The following is a 20699-nucleotide window of genomic DNA, read 5'->3' as shown; positions in this document are numbered from 1 at the left end:
AATATATATATATATATTTCTTTTAAGCATCTAGACTTTCTAGTATTCTTTTAAAAAGTCTACAGTTTTTCAGGCTTTCTAAAAGTTCAACTCTGTGTTTCAGCTGGCCTGGGAACAATAATCCCAGATGTGCTGCTGCCTCCTATGACCCAACTTCAGAACAAGTAGAAAATAATTGATGGATGGATAGATAGTTAGATGAATGAACGGATGGATGAACGGATATAAGCCACCTGATTCTGTTCTGTGAAATACATTTTTGGGGCGTTGCATGGATTGTTTCAAGTATTTGCTTTAGTCTTTAGTGACTATAAATAAATATTTGAATGAAAACGATTATGTGGAAATATTTCAGTTTGTGTGTTTGCTTTCATTAGGAAGAGACTGCAGCGACATCAAGAATAGTCTCACTTCCGTCGTCCCAAAGATCCCCAGTGGGATTTATATAATCCATCCTGAGGACACCGACTCTTCCTTTGAGGTGCACAAACCTTTATCCATTTTGTTTGACAGTCGCTCATCAGTCTCTGAACACAGACGTGTCCTGCAGGTGTTCTGTGAGATGGACTACATGGAAGGTGGCTGGACGGTGATGCAGAGGAGAACCGATGGATTAAATGATTTCAAACGACCCTGGGCTGATTATGTCGGAGGGTTTGGAAACCTTGCAGGTTGTAGATTGTGGCCTTTCTTTTGTTTAGGCCTTTTTCTAGTCTTTTTGCTGAAAAAACCTTTTGTAGCTTGAAGCATTATTCAGCCAATAACAAAAACAGATATTCACACATCCATGATCACCAGGGGCGGAGCTAGATTTATTTTGGCAAAGGGTGGCACAGTGGTGGCCAAGATGTATTTTTTGTTGGGAACATACAAATAAAGAAAAGCATTCTGGATTTGAAATTTAAAGATAGTAACCACAACTAATTCAAATGGCTTTAATTTAGRTGTTTTAACAAATATCGAGCTGAGGTTTTGTGTGATCATAACATAGAATTATAAAAAAACATGCTGAATGTTAGCCTCGAGTTATCACTGAGTCAATTTTAGACATAGAAAGCTAATAATTAGTGTAGAAGTAGCCAAAGACAATATTTACTGAATTCTAAAGGCTAATAAAAGATGGCCACCACAGCAAACTTTAAAATATTACAATTCAGTCATTTTAAGTCTTAATGAGCTGAAATTTGTTGTGGAGTAGCTAAGAATGATCACATGCTGATTACCAACGCTAATTTCAAATTAGGCTAACTACTAATGCTAACTATAATGCTAATTTTTCAAAGGACTAAAGTTTAGCCATTTGTAAACATACACAACTAAAATATACACTCACCAGCCACTTTATTAGGTACACCTGTCCAACTGCTCGTTAACACTTAATTTCTAATCAGCCAATCACATGGCGGCAACTCAGTGCATTTAGGCATGTAGACATGACCAAGACGATCTCCTGCAGTTCAAACCGTCCATCAGAATGAGGAAGAAAGATGATTTAAGGAAACATGGCATGGTTGTTGGTGCCAGACAGGTTGGTTTGAGTATTTCAGAAACTGATGATCTACTGGGATTTTCACCTACAACCAGAATGGTCCAAAAAAGAGAAAATATCCAGTGAGCAGCAGTTCTGTGGGCGCAAATGCCTTGTTGATGCCAGAGGTCAGAGGAAAATGGCCAGACTCGTTCGAGCTGATAGAACGGCAACAGTATCTCAAATAGCCACTCGTTACAACTGAGGTTAGCAGAAGAGCATCTCTGAATGCACAACATGTCCAACCTTGAGGCAGATTGGCTACAGCAGTAGAAGACTACACCGGGTGCCACTCCTGTCAGCTAAGAACAGAGAAACTGAGGCTACAATTCACACAGACTCACCAAAATTGGACAATAGAAGATTGGAAAAATGTTTGGTCTTAATTTCTGCTGCGACATTCAGATGGTAAGGTCAGAATTTGGCATCAACAACATGAAAGCATGGATCCATCCTGCCTTGTATCAACGGTTCAGGTTGTTGTGGTGGTGCAATGGTGTGGGGGATATTTTCCTGKCACACTTTGGGCCCATTAGTCGCCACAGCCTACCTGAGTATTGTTGCTGACCATGTCCATCCCTTTATGACCACAGTGTACCCATCTTCTGATGGTTACTTCCAGCAGGATAACGCACCATGTCATAAAGCATGAATCATCTCAGACTGGTTTCTTGAACACAACAATGAGTTCACTGAACACGAATGGCTCCACAGTCACCAGATCTCAACCCAATAGAGCATCTTTGGGTTGTGGTGGATCAGGAGATTCACATCATGGATGTGCAGCCGACAAATCTGCATCAACTGTGTGATGCTATCAGGTTAACATGGACCAGACTCTCTGAGGAATGTTTCCAGCACCTTGTTGAATCTCTGCCACGAAGGATTAAGGCAGTTCTGAAGGAAAAAGTAGATCCAACCTGGTACTAGCAAGGTGTACCTAATAAAGTAGCCAGTGAGTGTACAGTACAATAGTATCATAGAACAATCTTTAGCACAATCTAAATGCAAATACAAACTCTAAGATCCCCTTTAGGGGTGGTACTTACCTCCTTAGCCACCCCTCTGGCTCTGCCCCTGCTGATCACTTTTGCTTYTTTATATAATTACAAACTTAACAAACTCATCAGACTTTGGAGATTACCTTTGTGTCCTTATGAGTCTGATCTTGACAAAGTTTCCTGTTTTATCTGTCTGTTCTTGTAGGAGAACACTGGTTGGGTCTGCAAAAGGTGTTCCACATAGTAAACCAGAAAGATGCTCGCTTCCAGCTTCACATCGCTCTGGTTTCCCACGACGATGTCACCTCTTATGCGTCGTATGATGACTTCCGCCTCGATGATGAAACCCAGTTCTTCAGAATACACCTGGGCAGATATGCAGGCAGTGCTGGTAAGGAAAACAGACAATCAAAACAACGGACAAAAGGTTCACACTCTTTACTTTTCCTTGAAGGGGAAAACTGCCTGGTGTGTGCCCTTCATGGTTGTGTGGCTTTCTCGTGTGTGCAGGTGATGCTTTCCGTGGCTACGACCAGGAGCAGAACCAGGACACGGCTCCATTCAGCGCCTCAGATGTGGACAATGACGGCTGCAATCCTTTCTGCACCCTGGGGAACAGCACACTGGTGGAGAGCTGCAGCATTCAGCACAACCACACGGGGTGGTGGTTCAACCAGTGCGGCCTGGCAAACCTCAACGCTTCTCCTGAAGAGGCAGAGCAGAACCAGGGCAGGAGGACACGCATCCTGTGGGACACCTGGAGGCACAGAGGAGTCCCCCACACAATCAAATCTGTAACGATGAAGATCAGGAGGATCGCAACCAATAACTGATACAGAAACAAAATATAGGAGATCAATGTTGGAGGGAAAGTCACACAACTTTAACAAAAGTTTTGAGGAAATTTGACTCAATTGGACAAATCAGCCCACCTAAAATGTTTATCTAAAAACAAATTTTAAACAGAGAAACAGCATTTCCTGCTAACATGCTGTGTGAATTCTTACGGCTGAAAGATATTTACTGAAAGCTGCTGAAGAAGCTGAAAATGTTTTAACAGAAAAACTGTTAAAGGGAGGTAAATTTGAACACCTGACTTCTGCTGAAAGTAAGAAAACAAAAGAGAAAAATCAGTAGAAAAATATTTTAAAAATGTACCATATAGATGCAAGAAGTAAAAAAGATGAATTTACAAACAAATATTTTTAAAAAGAACAAAGCTGAAATTTACACAAAAGGTAAAATGTGCAGAAGAAAGGATAAACATGACTTTGACCTTTTAGTTTGTGACCTTGAAATCATTGAAAAAGCATGTTTGCTGAATTAAGCAGTAAGAAGCTAAAATTATTAAAGAAATGTAAAATTTTCTGAAAAAATTGAATGGAAAATAGCTGAAAACTAGCTTAAAAAGCTTATATTAACAGAAAGAAACCGAAAGAACACATTTGCTTAAGCTGAAAAGACCACTACACCATGAAATTAGCTCAATTTTGCAAAAAAAACAAGCAAGATAAAAACTAAATGATGAGACAAAAAAAGCAGAATGAAGCTGAAAACAGCATTAAACTCAAGTTAACAAGTAAAAATAAGTATATCAAAGCTAATGTTAGCAGAAAGTTGCTAAAAACGGTTAAAATGATAAAAGAAGTTAAATGATGTTGAAAGCAGAGAATAAATTTATTGGGGTTAATTTCTTTAGTGCTGATTTTTTAAAAACACTACACATAATGGTTTGATTTTTTAGGTGATTTTGAAARGTTTTGATAATCAATTTTGAGTGATTAGCTATTTTTATAATTAAAGTTTGATAATATTTTGTTAACACATGCCTTAAAATACCACAACATATATGTTTTCATAAGATAGATTATGTATTTTAAGGTGGGGCTAGATTCTGGAGGTAATGTTTTGAATAAGTTGGCCTTTCCTGGTTCTGGGCCAGACCTGCATTCTCAATAAATGATTGTTATTTTGGCTTGGCTGTAGTATGGCTTTGTTTCTTACATTTCAAATTCAAGTCTTATTAAGGTATACGCCTTGTGTGTTCATACACTGAAGTGTAGGAACACAAAGAAGTAAAAGCAGAACCAGAACAAAAGAGTTGCTMTATTCATCTATGGCTGTTAAGATTAATGAACATTTTGATGCGTTCTAAGGATGTTGACYGCAGCTCCATTCATTAAAAAAAYGCAGAAAATGTTAAATATCCCAAAATGTATAAATTGCTGAAATGCCAGACATCATAGCAGGAATGTCCTGAAGGAGCTGAAAGTTTTAATATAGTTGAAATAGCACAAAAATAAAAGAATGATTATGTGTCGAAAGACGTTTACYGAAGAAAAATGATCTCAYTTGTGTGAATAGCACAGATTTCTGTTTGAATGTTGGTTAACTTGCTTTTCTTTTTTGGTCACRGTCTAATAAACAAAATTCAGACCATTAGGAGAGGTGGCCAAGCTGACAAAGATCTCTTTGTGAGAGTTTAAAGTTAAAGAGGAGGTTAAAGTTGAGAAACTTGAGATTTATTGCGTCTCTCATCCGTCTTTCTGCTTCCAGAAGCTGCAGCAGCACGTTTCTTCCTTGGGGAAACGATCCTTTCGATGACAGGATGTTCCAAAAGCTGCAGATAATATCTCCTGGATGTGTATCACAGTCGAAACTACTTAATGTTGCACACATTTCTCTGGCAGTACACTGTGTAAACAAATCAGACAACTATGCTTCAAGCTGGAAAGTAGTAAAAAAAAACTTCATTTTTTGATTTTTCTTTTTTATTTTAACTGGCAGTCTTCTTGTTGGCAACACCTTGTGTTTTGCTTTTGGCTGATTTAGCTGCATCTGAAAGAGAAAAGCCTCAAGCTGAAAGTTTAGTCAGCATTACTCAGCATTTTTTTCAGCCAAGAGGCTGCCAAGGAGATTGAAGAAAGTCCCTCTATGGAGCGACAAGAGTGAATTAAAATGTTAAAAATATATATCATTAACGCACTCATTATTTWGCTCACTGAGTGTAAAATCCTTGTGAAATAATTTTCCACTAACTTGCTAAACTTTACTAAATGTTAAAAATATATGTAAATGTTAAATCCTAAATCTAAATGCAAAATTTAAATCTTTAATGTTGCAGCTAAATTTTGATGTTTATATTTAAGTACCAGTWTTTCACCTTTGTTATTGGTGCTCAGCTCTTGTTAGGACATCATCATGATMATAATTGAAACAAATCCAAGTGTTTGTGACCTTTTTTCCCATGTTGAGCAGTTTGGTGTGCAATTTTATAAACACCTCAAAAACAAGACCAGGACACTGGTCTGCAGACCATCAACTGACGCCTTAATCTCCCGTCTCTGTCCCTTTGCTTATTTAATCTCACCAGTGTGCACTATCTTTTCTGTTTGTTTGTGTTTCAGTGATAGCGATTCCATAATTCAGGTGATAACGTTGTAGGGAACCTTTGCTCATTGTGTGGTCTGATCTGTTCACACAAACACACACTATGCCCACACAGTAAGAGTGTGTATGTTTGGGCTGACAGTGTTTATTGGGCTCTGTTCTGCTCTGAGGACAGAGTCTGAACGAAAAGGATTGTACATCACAGATTTTGAATTTTTTAAACGATTAGTGGCCACAAGCTGAGAGGTGAAGGCAGGCAATTATGTTTTTGCCTGTGAGTCAATGTGTGTGTTTGTCTATTAGCAAATTATCTCTTGAGCCATTGGATAGATTTTAATAAATATTTGGAAAGTAYTCATTGAATGTGAGTATATCTACAACAGATTAACTTTCTGAGTTTACTTAATTAAAGATGGCAGCCACAAAAAGCCATCTTGGCAAACACAAAAAGGAAAATGTTGCAAATATGGAGCTAAAATGTGGTGTGTCCATAGCTGAGACTGATCCCCAACTTACATTAAAAGAGCTAGCAGATTGTGCAACATCTGTGTTTAAAGCTCAGACTGTTTGTTAACAAAATATCTCATGAATGAATGAAGTAATCATTGTGCAGACATCAGTCAATTTTTGGACCAAACCCAAACCAAAATGGCCACTGACAGAACTATGTGGTCCAAGAATGAAGGTACTCCGTGGGATGGTCAGCTGAGCTTTATTGCAACAGGAAAACAGAACATAGAGCCATCAGACTGTCCCCCTGCTCTCTGTTTCTGCATCTCTGAGGCAGTTGAGGCCTCATATATACTGTTTAACAAACCCCATTAAGTCATCTTAATAAAGCAAGATTTCACCCTAAGGAAATGCTGGGTCAAGGGAAAACACAAAGATAAACACAATTTATTTCTAAGAATGATTGTTGTTAGCAAATCTTGTTCTATCTGCTGATAAACAGCATGTCATGAAAACCTGGGTCATTAAAATATGTCATGAATTACTGGCTTAAACCTAAAAGTCATATCAATATATCCAAATCTTCAGGACATGACTCCACCTATTTTATCACGTCATCAGGAATGGACCCCTACGGCTAAAAGCCATGTCCTTAAACAATATTTTCTATCCTAATGAAGATCTACGGTTCAATTATGTGTTTGTGTTATGTGTTCAGTTATGTGTTCAGGCATGCAAAGTGATAAACATAAAATCATCAATTCAAGCATTAATTACCACATTATAACAAGATATTACTGTTCACCTAATAAAAAAATCTGCACAAAGTGTATTTAAAATCAGTAGATAAGCAAATCCCAGTAAATTTCTTCAGAATGACACAATCCAATATGGCCACCATAACTAATTGACACTACATATAAATGGCCATACATCAGTGAATTTTATAGATATTGAGCTAAAAGTCGGTGTGATAGCAGCTGACAGTTTTTCACACCACATACTTAAAGAGCTAACAGAGTTTATGTAAGATGTTGCATGAGATTGCACGTAATGGGTATTAATAACTATTAATGTTGTGATATTTACTTGGTCAATGAGTGGTGTGGGCCACTATTTTCTATGTTGTCATGTGTTTTTATAATATTTAGCCTGAAAACCAAACTAAGTTTGGTAAAAGTTCAGAACGTCATCAACTTCGGACAGGATTAACTTCTGAAGTTTAGGTGCCACAGCAACTGTAATTCACATGGCTTTGAAAATAATAATGTGTGTGTGTATGTGTGTGTGTGTGTTTTCCCACACTGAATAGGAGGGGGGGAGAGCACAGGAAGTAAGGTCTACTGGGAACTTAAACCCTGAGGAATCTCATCTGCAGTTCATCAGCCATCAGTCATTTCTGCACGCATGCACACATGCAAAAGCTCTACATGCACTCTGAACCCTGGACATTATTATAGCATCGAAGCACGGCTTAACTGCTACTAAGACACAAAAAATGTGATATTTTTTCTTCTTAATTTTAGAAACTAAAACAAAAGAGGCAGCTGAATCAACGGAGACAGAAATGTAAAAGGACAGTGGGACCCAAAAGGATGCATTCTTTCTCAAGGATACAGAATAAACAGAGATGGGTGGAGGGGTTGGGTGGGAGGTAGGGCGACAGAGTGAAGGAGGCAGGCAGTTGATTGCTCGTTCACTCGGAGCAGGAGCTGACCCTCTGCAGTCGATCGCCCTCAGGATGAACCACAGACCGCTGGCAGCCGGTTACAGGGGACGGCCCGCTGCTGACGCCAGCAGCTCCAGAGCCAGGAGCAGAGACAACCTGCTCACGCACGACGACTTCGGGGAGGAGTACTGTTGTGCTGCGAGATGCTTCAGGTAAGTTTTGAACTTAGCATCCCTCAGAGGATCAGGTCAACATATCTTTTAGTCATGAAAAGACACATAAACTACAGACAATATCAGTGGATAAAGGAGGATTAAAAAAACAAGTAAAATTAGATAAAATAATAGCTGATTAAGATAAATTCAGCTTCATATTAATCTGTAGGTTTGATCGTTACAGTACACGTTTTAACATAAACATATGCTTAAAATAATAAATATTTATTGTTGGAAATGAAGACAAAAAGTTTTTGTATGATTAAATGTGGAAGCATTAGTGTTTCTTTTAGTCACATAGTTGTATTGTGTGTTAATTATTCAAACCTTTTAATTCCGTCAATTCAAACTAAGGCAGAAGATTTTGTTATATAATTTGCCACCTTTTTATTACCAAAGTACAACACTGTGCAAAAGTTTAAAATGTCCACAATTTCTTTTTATTTTGCTTCCAAGCAGCACCTACAATGGTCTTGATCAACAATTCTGTCAGAAGGCTGTCAGACGATCCGTCAAAGTTTTGCTTTGGACTTTTATTTTTTTCAGCCTAATCCTTGTACTTGACCTTGACCATGACAGCATATTGTGCAGTTTGTTTAAAAATAAGAGAGAAAACTGGAGGACGAAATAGAAAATAATGAGCCCCCCCCCACTCCAAAAAAAAAAAAAAAAAAAAAAAATCTAAATGCAGCAGAAGGATAGTTTGATAAAAAAGAAAAAAAAATCCTGAATCACAAAATCAGAGAAATTAATCCTTTCTTTTATAATCTACTATAAGACCATATTTCCTCTAACAGAGGAATCCCTTTGTTAGCACTAAAAATGCTATTTTCAGTCTATCTTTAGTGTTTCCACAAAATATATAAGAAGAAACTGTGACAGACTACTTGTAACTAATAGCTTATAAATATATATTTGTAATTTCTTTGTTTTGAGTCCAAACAAAACAGTTTCTTCCTTTGACCTTAGTAGACTTTTTATGTTTAAATAATTGATATTTTGTTGGTTTGCTACTTAACAAATCAGTAAACAAAACAAAATATATTAAAAAAAAAAAACAATATTCCTATCCAATTGTTAGGTATGGGACTGAAAATGAGTGACAAAACAACCAAAGTAAAAAAAAAAATTTCAAGTTTATAGAAGTTTTATCCAGGATCACTTCAAGAAAGTGGCTCCTAGAAAGCAAATTTTATAGTTTCCTTTAACTTCGTTTATAGATGGTGAAATAAATCTGTCACTGAACATATGGTCAACATGTAGTGTGTGTGTTTGTGTCCAGCCGACACAGCAGCTCTGAGCGGCAGCACACGTGTCGCTTCAGCAGCATGGTCAAACGGCGCCAGGCCCTGCGCGGACCCGCCTACATGTTCTCTGGCCCCTCTGTCAGCCCGTCGGAGGTGGAGCAGCGCTTCCTGGAGGCGGCTGAATATGGAAACATACCAGAGGTGCGTCGTATGCTGCTCCAAGTGCCCGACCTGAACGTCAACGCTGTGGACTATATGGGACAGAACGCACTGCAGCTGGCTGTGGGAAATGAACATCTGGAGGTGACAGAGCTGCTGCTGGGGAGAGCAGACTTGGCCAGAGTGGGTGATGCCCTCCTTTTAGCCATCAGTAAGTGTATATTTATGTGTAAATAATAATAATAATAATAATAATAATAATAATAATAATAATGTTTATTCATTAATTTCATTAAAAACAACATAAATTCAATATAATTAAAATACAAATCATAAATAAATGAAAGGCAGCAGAAAGAATATTACAAAAATATTACAATCAAACAAATCATAGAGTTTCAATAATAATAATAATGTTTACCAATCATTTATGATTGAATTGCTGATAAACAGCTGAAAAATGATATTGCTTTCTCCATAAGTCAAAACCTTAAAGGGCAGATACCAGTTTTCTCTATTTCTCTAGGTTTGTTGAACCATTATGTCAAAGTGTTTGTGATGGAACAGCTAAAACAGGCCTGGACTTACCAACTACAWTTRGGTGGTCTTCACTCTCCTCTGTTTCTGGGTCAGACTCGGGCTCCAACACGTAAGGCTGGATGGACGAGTCGTCCCTCGTTCACATGTTTTAACTAATTTGTGAATAAAAAGTTTCTGCACAGCTATATAGCAACAAACCCCTCTGTCAAACTAGAACGAACTGCTCTGGAAAGTGGAGGCGGAGTGAAGCGCCTCGTTTGGATTCTAAGAGACAGCCTCAGAACGAGTTGATCTGKAACACAACTCYGAAAGGGGGTGAAAGAGGGGCTTGTGGAGTTACAATAAGGAGGAATTCAGACTTTATAAAGACCCCGACTGAATGATTTAAATGTGAAAAGAAGGATTTAAAAGTATAAAACATGTCCTTTAAAGGGGGGTATTATGTATGTATTTTCCAGGCACATTGTTCAATTCTATACCTATTTTATGTTACCTTCAGTTATGTAAATGCTGTATATATCAACAATAAATTTAACTTTGCACCATAGCCTATCTAAAATATTTGAAATTGACCTCTGTCCCAGACTCCCTACCATTTCCAACACTCCCACTTCAGCATGACTTCACAACAATGCTTCGGAGGAGGGGTGCTCTGCGGGACGTCGTGAACTCGGCTCCAGGGAGGAGTTAAACACAAATAGGCAGTGCMTTGGCAATACCAGACTTGTTCTGTTTGTGTCGCAGGTAAAGGGTACGTTCGGATCACTGAGGCCTTGCTGAGTCACATTTCATTTAAAGACGCTCATCGTCTGACAGCGAGTCCTAGCCAAGTGGACATGATGGATGACTTCTATGCTTATGATGAAGATGGAACGAGGTAATATGGTTAACTGAACAAGACATTTGACAATAATACACTAAAATATCAACGATTTCTCAAATAGCTGCTGATGGACAAACATATGTAGGCACTAATGTCCTGAAAACTATTTTTCACACACAATAAACCTGGTGTTTAAACACTTGGTGTTGGTGCTAAAGTAATATTCACTGCACAGAACTGCAGAAACCTACTTAAATCCTGTTCACCTCTTGTACTTTGACCACTTGTGGGAACTGTAATACACTACAACCAAACTACACCCATAAAATTCATTTACTTGCTTCAGATGCCATTGTAATACCACATTAGTTACTACTCTTTCAATTGGTCCAATTTATGTTGGAAGTAATGTCCAAAGCTTTTCTTAAATACAAAGAGCTTGTGTCTGTTACTCTCGCAGGTTTTCTCATGATGTGACTCCAGTGATACTTGCAGCTCACTGCCAGGAGTACGAGATCGTTCACACCCTCCTGAGTAAAGGGGCTCGCATCGATCCGCCTCATGACTACTTCTGCGGCTGCGACTCGTGCAACTACCATCAGCAGTTTGACTCGTTCAGTCACTCGCGCTCGAGGATCAACGCCTACAGAGGACTGGCCAGTCCTGCCTACCTCTCCCTGTCCAACGAGGACCCAGTCCTAGCAGCTCTGGAGCTCAGCAATGAGCTGGCCACGCTGGCTGATATCGAGAAAGAATTCAAGGTCAGAAACTTCTCATCARGTGTGATTAAAGCCCACGTTTCAATTTTTTAACCATTGTTGCACATTTTATCCCTCTTCTACGTAGAACGACTATTGTCGCCTGTCAAACCAGTGCAAGGACTACGTAGTGGGCCTTCTGGATCTGTGCCGCAGCACAGAAGAAGTGGAGGCCATCCTGAATGGAGAAACCATCACTGAAGACACCTACAATCTACCAGAGCGCCCCTCCCTCACTCGACTCAAACTAGCCATCAAGTATGAACTGAAAAAGGTCAGTGTGCTTTGAGAGAAGGCAATGAGAAAAGCAGGAAAAATGTATGTATGTAAATATTAGGGGTACAACAATACATGCATCTGTATCGAATCATTTAATACAGTTCTCAATGTTCAATACACACTTGCATCGAACTAATTTCTTTTGTCAACTTGTCTTCTGAAGATGCTTTGCTTCCAAGACTCAGTGGATCTGTGTTCGACTACTCRACTTAGGCTGGATTGTTGAGCCCAGATCCACTGAGAAACTTGCAACATTTAATTTAAAAAACGTACTTTTGAGGTTAAATAAATGTTCATAATTAATTTCAATAAATTACAAGTTAAGAAGGGCATGGAGATTTGTCTTTGTGTATTAAAAAATACTGAACCATGACACTAAAGTATCGAACCAAACCGAATCATGAATTTTCTGTCTCAATGCACCCTTATAGTAAATATATCTCCTAACCAACTGTGCTGATCTTCCGCCACACTGTGTGTCCTTCAGTTRGTAGCTCATCCTAACTGCCAGCAGCAGCTGCTCAGCATCTGGTACGAGAACCTGCCCGGTCTGAGACAACAAACCACCGCCATCAAGCTGCTGGTGGTTCTGGGTGTGGTTATCGGACTGCCGGGACTGGCTGCAGCTTACTGGATCACTCCCTGCAGCAGAGTATGAATATTATAATATCATATTAATCAACAATTTAATATTCATTGTACTGTTAGATATTATTTGATTGATTAAATACATATTTATTTTATGCTTTGTGATGGATTGTAATTATTTAAACAGTAAAACAACCAACAAATATCTATTAAGCATTAGATGTGCCTGACTCAAGCAGTGTAAGGCTACTTCCTTGTTTACTATGACATCATATCCGGGGTGTGAACAGGTTTGTTTTGTAGCCTTTTTGTTGTTTCRGGAGCCACAAACAGGCTCAGAGTGAAATGGAGTCTTTGGAGGTGAAATTAAACATTCAAACTGAGAACTTAATTGATTTTCTATGCATGATCCAATTTGAACAATTGCTTTACAGTTTCATGTTAGACAGTAACACATTCACTTTATCTTTTTGTTGTTGTCAGGTGGGAAAAGTTATGCGCAGCCCCTTCATGAAGTTCGTGGCCCATGCTTCATCTTTTACCATCTTCTTGTGCCTGCTGATCCTGAATGCCGCAGACCGTTTCGCAGGCACTGACATTCTGCCAAACATGACCCACCACGAGCAGGGTTCAGAGCTCAAATCTGACCGGCTGCTGCTCTACCGTAAAACCACCACACCTTTCACCTGGATGGAGATCCTCATTATTTCATGGGTTGTAGGTGAGCAGAGGATGGTAATGAATAATAATAATAAAAAAAGATGATGTCATCTTGAACTTGTGCGACTGCAGGTATGATTTGGGCTGAAGTGAAGGAGCTCTGGATCCAGGGACCAGGAGAGTACCTGGTGGAACCGTGGAACTTCCTGGACTTTGGGATGCTAGCCATTTTCCTTGCCTCCTTCAGRTGCCGCTTCTCTGCAGCGAGACGTGCCAATTTAGCCCAGGACTATGTTTACAAACACTGTAAGACACTGGTGGGACCGTCTCCACAGATAGATGCATACAACCACTGTAAAACTCTGATCCAGCTGCCTCCAGACATAGACTACTTTACTAAAGGTGGGTAGGCTCACACATCTGAACAAACTAACAGTCAATAACAAAGAGAAAATGATGACAAATGTCACATCATGACTACTGACAGTGATTTTGCATTTCCTACAAAAATGACCGCTTATTGCTGAAATAATTTGCTGAAAGGAGAGTAAAAAAGTTCAAATGAGCACAAAAAGGAGAAAGGTATCTTCTGTATTTGTTCTGTTTCCTTTGTTTTTCCATCCTGTCTGTTCTCCAGCTCCACCCTTGCTCACCTGTCTCCTCCAGGTGTTCCTCGTTTACTCCTCGTTAGTGCATATCTGCCTGCTGCTCCCTGGCTCTATCTGGCAAGACCTCACAAAAAAAAAAAAAAAAAAAAAGCACACAAAGCTAATTAGTTGTAAAGCAGCTGAAAAAGCTTGAAACTGGTCAGAAAAATAGCTCTAAAAGTAGCAGAAAGAAGCTGAAGGAGCACATTTTTTACTTAAGAAAGAAGTCACAGTTGGGGGGTAAAAATAATTACCACAAAAGGTGAATTTAGCTGAAAAAAAGCACTAATTTGCATAAAACAGCTAAACAGTAGCTGAAAAGGCATAAAAAGCTAAAATTTGCAGAAAGCAGATGAAAAGAAAACATAAATTACCAAAAAGAAGCACAAAAAAATCCTGAACTCAGTTGAAGAATAGATGAAAGTAACAGAAAATAGCAGGAGAAAAAAAATTCAATGAGCAAAATATGTTTAAAAAAGCAGAACCACAGCAAAAGGTGAAAAGGGTATTAAAAATGTATAAATGTTTTAATTATTTTAAAGGTTGAAGAAACCTCCCTTCATTTTTAATGAGAAAAAAGCTAAATAGCTCAAAAGTTATGAACTGCTAAATTACCAAAAGTCACAGCAGTCATGTTATGAAGGAGCTGATTTGAAATAGCAGAAAAATTGAGGAACGAGATACTTGCTGAAAAATGAATGGAAGAATGATAGAAAAATGAAGAGAAACACAAAAACATTGGTGTGAATGCATATTAAACATTCACAAAATAATTAAAAAAAATGCTGAATATGAAGGAATAACTTCTACAAAACTACAAAACAAAAACACACCTTAAAATTCACTATGGGCTTCCTCCAGAAGTAAGATCTAAAAGTTTGTCTTTACTCTGAAAGGTCTGTTTTCCCCATCATCTGACCTCTTCATGAATAGTGGAGTTCCAGATAATTAAAGGATATTTTGTCTGTTTTTAGCTCGTATCGACTGGACACCATCAGATCCTCAGCTCGTTTCYGAGGGGCTTTACGCCATCGCAGTGGTGCTGAGCTTTTCTCGGATCGCTTACATTCTCCCCGCCAACGAGAGCTTCGGTCCCCTCCAGATCTCTTTAGGAAGGACYGTGAAAGACATCTTCAAGTTCATGGTCATCTTCCTCTTGGTGTTCCTGGCGTTCATGATCGGCATGTTCAACCTGTACTCTTATTACCTGGGGGCAAAGCAGAACGACGCCTTCACCACGTGAGACGAGCACACCTGCATCTGTTTGACACATTCACACGTATAAAGTTCATACAAAATAATAAGAGCTGACGTTGAGTCTACAAATGATCTGTTCTCTCAGACTCACACATATTCTTCCTTCTTCACTCAGCCTCGAGGAGAGCTTTAAGACGCTGTTCTGGGCCATATTTGGACTGTCCGAGGTCAGGTCTGTGGTGATCAACAACGGGCACAAGTTCATCGAGAACATCGGTTACGTGCTCTACGGGGTGTACAACGTGACCATGGTTATAGTGCTGCTCAACATGCTCATCGCCATGATTAACAGCTCCTTCCAGGAGATCGAGGTGCGGCTGGGAATTGTTCTGTAAATTTAACAAACCTTTGGTCGACCACCCTCACAGAGACCAGTAATTATTAAAAAACCTATTAGTTTCTTTTCTTGGTAAATAAAACCTTTACACATGGCCTTCAATCCAGCATTGGATGTTTATTCCAGCAAACGTGCTTAAATTGAGCAACACAAATGAGTGAGGAAACAGATGCTGGGAGGGGTGATTACTGAGTGAGTGCAGCTGGGAGATCGACAGCAATGACACACGGAGAGCAGATCAAGAGTTATAAAGGCAGAAATAAATAAACAAATAAAAACACAAGATGGGAAAATTGCTTCGTTTGAATTATTGCACCTGTTCCCATTTGTTCAGATCTTCTCACACACTTTTTGAACCCCCCCCCACACCCACATTAAAGCTGACTTAGGATCAGAGTTGTAAAGTAGCTAAGTACAAATACTTCTTTACTGTACTTAAGTTGAATTTTTAGGTATCTGTACTTGAGTAATTATTTTTCAGCCTACTTTTTACTTCTACTTCTTACAGTTTCATACAATTWTCTGTACTTTCTACTCCTTACATTTTTAAAAAAGACAAGAAGTAGAAAGTCGTTACTTTTATTTCATTTTGCTTGTTTTTATTCCAGCTTGTTATTGTTAAAAATAAATACTATCCGTATAAATTGTGCCTCCTAGACAAAGGGAATTTAACTGTGGTTGAATGAGAATTATAAATGTGTAAAACTCTGATACCGTATTAGTTTGTACAAACAAATCATGTCACACTCCAGCAGGACATAATCATTAAAATAAAAAGACTGTACTTAAGAAGTATTTATTTTTCATGAATTATATATTGTTGCATTTGGCTGCAGCCCTCAGATAGATTTTCATTTTGGGGAAAAGGTTTGGCCCCCCCTTGATATATGTATATAAACTGAAACAGCTGGACTAGTGCATCTTAAATTTAACATTTATTAATTATTTTAATACAATATAGTCATTTCTGCATTTTTAGGGGAGATCACCTCCTAATAAATGTCATTACAGAAAATCTAACTGCTCATTTTAAATCAATGCTTTTACTTTTAATACTTAAGTATAAAAAAAATCAGATACTTTAAGACTTTTGCTCAAGTAATATTCCTAAAGGAGACTTTAACTTTTACCAAAGTAATTTTTTGGCAAGATACTTGTACTTTTACTCAAGTATCACTTTGTGGTACTGCTTAGGATGTGCTTTTTTCTTTAAAGTTATCACTTTAAGACTGTTTCTCACCTTTTGATACATTTTTTCTGCAGGATGATGCCGATGTCGAGTGGAAGTTTGCGCGAGCTAAACTTTGGTTCTCTTACTTCGAGGAGGGTCAGACTCTCCCCGTCCCCTTCAACCTGGTTCCCAGTCCCAAGTCCATGCTGGGACTGGTCACGGCCATAAAGTCTCAGCTGCTGCAGATTGTTCACAGAAACAAAGAGAAGAACCCCGGGACACAACTCACTCAGGTAGAGTTTGAACAAAAAAAAAAACATAGTTTGTCGTATTTTGTTAGCTTGTACGCAGAGATTCACAGTGCCTTCCAGTGGTTTTAGTGCTGCAGCACAGATTTAAAGATGAGTTTAACATCAGAAAAGTCACACTTATGTTCAGGTAAATTTACTTCAATGTTCCAGCTCGGCCAGACCAAACAGTCAGAATACGGAGGCTCGAACAGTTCATCGAGATATGAGGTACAATTTAGTTCTTTATTCATTACTTCACGTTGAACAAAATAAGTTTACTTATTTTTTCTATGATATAAACTGTACCAACCAAACATGTCTGTGGTCACTGATTGCAGAAGATCATGAAGCGCCTGATCAAGCGATACATCATCAAAGCCCAAGCAGACAGAGAGAGTGACGAGATCACTGAGGGTAAAATCTGCCGGACTTGATGCCTTTAATTCTATCCAGGAAAGACAATGTTGTAATTATAATTGAAGTGTGTTGTTTTTAATCGATGACCCTGTCTGTTTGGATCCAGGGGAGCTGAAAGAGATCAAACAGGACATCTCCAGTCTGCGATATGAGCTGCTGGAGGAAAAATCCCAGAACATGGAGACACTGGATGGACTGTTGGCTCGACTGGGAGAGATCAGCTCACCTTTATCGTGATGCTGCCCCGTTTCCTCGTCGTTCTGTGTGAAAATTTAAAGGCTACACCTGTTGAATGTACAGTGAATACACTGAATTAGTGATGACATTTACAAACACATTTTATCAAGCTGACTCATAGTGACAAAAACATTAAAGTAGACATATCATGCTTTTAAATCCTTCCTTGTCACATTTAAATCAATCAGTTGGGGGTCTTTATAAAGTGGAACTGCAATGCTTTGGTCTGAATTCCTCCTTATTCTAACTTCACATCTCCTCTTTAACCTCTTTTCTGCTGTGTGTCTCAAAGCATCTTGTTTTGTTACTGTTCCTTTGAAACGCCTCAAGCTCCGCCCCCTCTGGCTTCCAGATCGGTCCACTCCGGACTCCAAGAGAGACTCCACAACAAAATGTTTTTAACAGCTAAAAAGCTGGATTTTGCACGTCCCCCTTTAAAACATATATTTTTTTAATTATCATGATGTGAGAAACTTTTTAAAAATAAAGATTAAGACATCAGATTGCCTTTGTTCATACAAATACAGCAGAGATGCATGAGGACATTTAATTTAAAGTTGTCTGCTCTAATATAAACTTCATTTTGCACCATATTGATAAACATATACATTAGAGGAATATTTGGACTGACGTTAAAAAGTGAAAACGCATCAGTAAAAATACGACACACTGATTTTATGATACTACATCCCTTATGATCTTATTTAAATAACAACGATTAAAACAAAAAATGAGTTTTAAACACCTGCAGTGCATCTATAATTGTTTTATATTCAATGGCTGAGAGGAGAAATGTGTTTATGTTTTGCTTTGTTGAGAAATTCAATAAAGAGTCTGCAGTTGTTTCAGCTTTATGCCATGCAGTATACCTGCATTCGACTGAATAAACATGAACAAATTTTAATTTCTTAAGCACTTTTTTATTCAGACAGCAGAAAAGCTGATGGGAAGAACACTAAAAAAAGGAGTTCATATAATTCAAAGGCACACATTTCTGATCAATGAATTAATACAATGATACATTAAACATAAATTATTGGGATTAATAAAAAATACTGTACCTTCTACACGTTTCCTGATTACATTTTAAAACAACTAAAGACATAAAATAAGACGATAAGTACTCTGAAGGTAAAATCAGTCATCAAATAAAATACCATCCCCTCCTCTTTATGGTTTGTCATTTCCTCTAACAGGATTTCATACAGTAGGTCGATTATTCATATTCCACCTCAGTAGTCAGTGAGAAGAGTCACAATTAAAGAATGTCGTCGATCGTTGTTAATAATCCTGAAGACTTGAGCTCGATCTCTGTGTGTCAGTGGTGTTCTGCTGGTACCATCAGATGTATGTGATGTAGTTTTCAGGTATCAGGCCCGTTTTGCCTTTGTACGTGGCCTGGAGCCAACCCGGTTCCACAGACGGGCAGACTGTAAACATAAACTTAGATTCAGTGAATTAAATCAACAGCTTTCATGAACAAATGAATCAGTTTTTATCTTGAATGATGACTTTACAGTTCTGTTCATTAAAACAGGAAAATGTGGATTTATTCTTGGACACCACAGACTTAGCACAAACAGCATACTTTAAAAACACCACAGATTATTAGTGGTCTTCTTCRGACCTGCCGCTCAGCTATAAACATTAAAGTACTGACCATAAAGTTTACAAGCAACGACTCCCAATTTAMAATAATTTGTACATGTAAATCACAAAGCTGTGAATTATTGTTTTACTTGAACTTAAAGCAACTTATTACTGATCTAACCAGTCAGACAGTAAACTTTGACCCAGTTGCCCAAGGCTCCGTGAAAAAAACAACAACAAATACTTACCGTTGTAGAACAGCGCCCCCTGTGGAAAACTCAGTTCATGGCTGTGTTCTGCCTCGCAGGAGTAAAGAGCTTTAGCGTCTCTGTATAAAACAAATAAAGCAATTTTTTAACCAGTCATTATCTTTCACAACCGGTGACTTCAAATGTTATTATTAAAGTGAACAAACCTTCCTGAGGGACAGATGTCTAACGCAGAGGAGAACACTGAACTCTCCCCCTGTTGTTGTCTGGCTGATAGTCTGCAACACAACCACAAAGATATCAACTGATGTGAAGAACTAAAGAGCCATTTCCACTTTTTACTGAAAGTGAGTGGGTGGGTCAGTTTCTGAAACACGCTTGAGATCAAGAACTGAAACAACATGAGATAAAGCAGAAACAATCAGATCTCATGACTAACTTCTGATTTTCATTTGTTTTCAAAAACTGAAGAAGACAACTGCCTCTGAGTCAACAAGATGTTTTTATTTCATCCCGAGTTTTTTTCCAAACACAAAGCATGCAAAGAGCGCACACTGAACCAGAGTAATTTAAAATGATATGCCCCTTTTCCACTAGTGCCACTTGTAGTGCCGTTACGGTTCCAAGCCATTTCCATTAGGCCAGATTCATGGAACCGGCCCTTTTTTAGTACCTACTTCGTTGTGGTTCCAAGTGGTTCCAGTCGACACCAAAATGTGATGTCAGAACACCGTTTATCACTGATTGGCTAGGGGGTGGAGTCACTGGTTGCGTCTGAGCTGCCTTTACAACAATTCGAGGTGCCATTTTTTTCAATTGTAGCAGCAACAGTTGCGTTTCCATCCAATTTTAATTCAAATTTTTAGCATATTTTTAAAATTTCAGAACTTATTTGGCAAATGTGTTTCCATCTCTCATTTTGCACATTAAATCTTTTTCGAAAAACAAAAATCACCTCCACCAACCGCCCAAAACACACCTACTGGAACCGGACTGGAATGTCAATGGAAAAGCACCCGAACTGACCTGTAGCGACACTGACCGTACCGACACTGACCGTACAGACACTGACCGTACAGACACTGACAGTACCAACACTGACCGTACAGACACTGATCGTTCCGACACTGACCGTACTGACACTGACCGTACAGACACTGACAGTACCAACACTGACCGTACAGACACTGATAGTACCAACACTGACCGTACCGACACTGACCGTACCAACACTGAC

At 38.6% G+C, this 20699-nt stretch overlaps 3 protein-coding genes across 4 annotated transcripts in view; 2 read left to right on the top strand and 1 right to left on the bottom strand.

Moving 5' to 3' along the window:
* Positions 1-3618, top strand: part of angptl5 (angiopoietin-like 5) — a gene marked incomplete in the record, with an annotated part of 7467 nt that extends 3849 nt beyond the window's left edge. Inside the window, 4 exon segments of the mRNA XM_014003177.1 lie at positions 378-481; positions 551-671; positions 2735-2920; positions 3040-3618. Coding sequence (XP_013858631.1) covers positions 378-481; positions 551-671; positions 2735-2920; positions 3040-3362 — 734 coding nt within the window.
* Positions 3619-8045: 4427 nt separating this feature from the next.
* On the top strand, positions 8046-17822 carry trpc6a (transient receptor potential cation channel, subfamily C, member 6a). Of its 2 annotated transcripts, none has more exons than XR_001309861.1 (14): positions 8046-8250; positions 9536-9870; positions 10944-11076; positions 11483-11783; positions 11869-12054; positions 12547-12711; positions 13131-13368; positions 13440-13709; positions 14929-15193; positions 15327-15522; positions 16812-17012; positions 17158-17237; positions 17348-17423; positions 17533-17556. XR_001309861.1 is itself a non-coding variant. In XM_014003176.1 (14 exons), the coding sequence occupies exons 1-14, from the start codon at positions 8111-8113 to the stop codon at positions 17661-17663; spliced, it is 2694 nt and encodes an 897-aa protein (XP_013858630.1). In that variant the 5' UTR covers positions 8055-8110; the 3' UTR covers positions 17664-17822. The 2 variants fall into 2 exon arrangements, 1 of the variants encoding a protein (XP_013858630.1); XM_014003176.1 differs by having other exon boundaries at positions 8055-8250; positions 17181-17237; positions 17533-17822.
* A 739-nt stretch (positions 17823-18561) lies between these two features.
* arhgap42a (Rho GTPase activating protein 42a) overlaps positions 18562-20699 on the bottom strand; it is a 22044-nt gene continuing 19906 nt past the window's right edge. The window contains exons 23-25 of the mRNA XM_014003175.1: positions 19669-19740; positions 19502-19581; positions 18562-19093 (exon numbers count right to left, since the gene is read on the bottom strand). Coding sequence (XP_013858629.1) covers positions 19005-19093; positions 19502-19581; positions 19669-19740 — 241 coding nt within the window. The 3' untranslated portion in view covers positions 18562-19004. The remainder of the gene's footprint in view (positions 19094-19501; positions 19582-19668; positions 19741-20699) is intronic.

This window comes from Austrofundulus limnaeus, unplaced genomic scaffold (genome assembly GCF_001266775.1).
Source record: "Austrofundulus limnaeus strain Quisiro unplaced genomic scaffold, Austrofundulus_limnaeus-1.0 Scaffold17, whole genome shotgun sequence".
Lineage (NCBI taxonomy): Eukaryota > Metazoa > Chordata > Actinopteri > Cyprinodontiformes > Rivulidae > Austrofundulus > Austrofundulus limnaeus.
The sequence above is the reverse complement of the archived record's forward strand: the minus strand, read 5'-3'. Positions and strand labels throughout refer to the sequence as shown.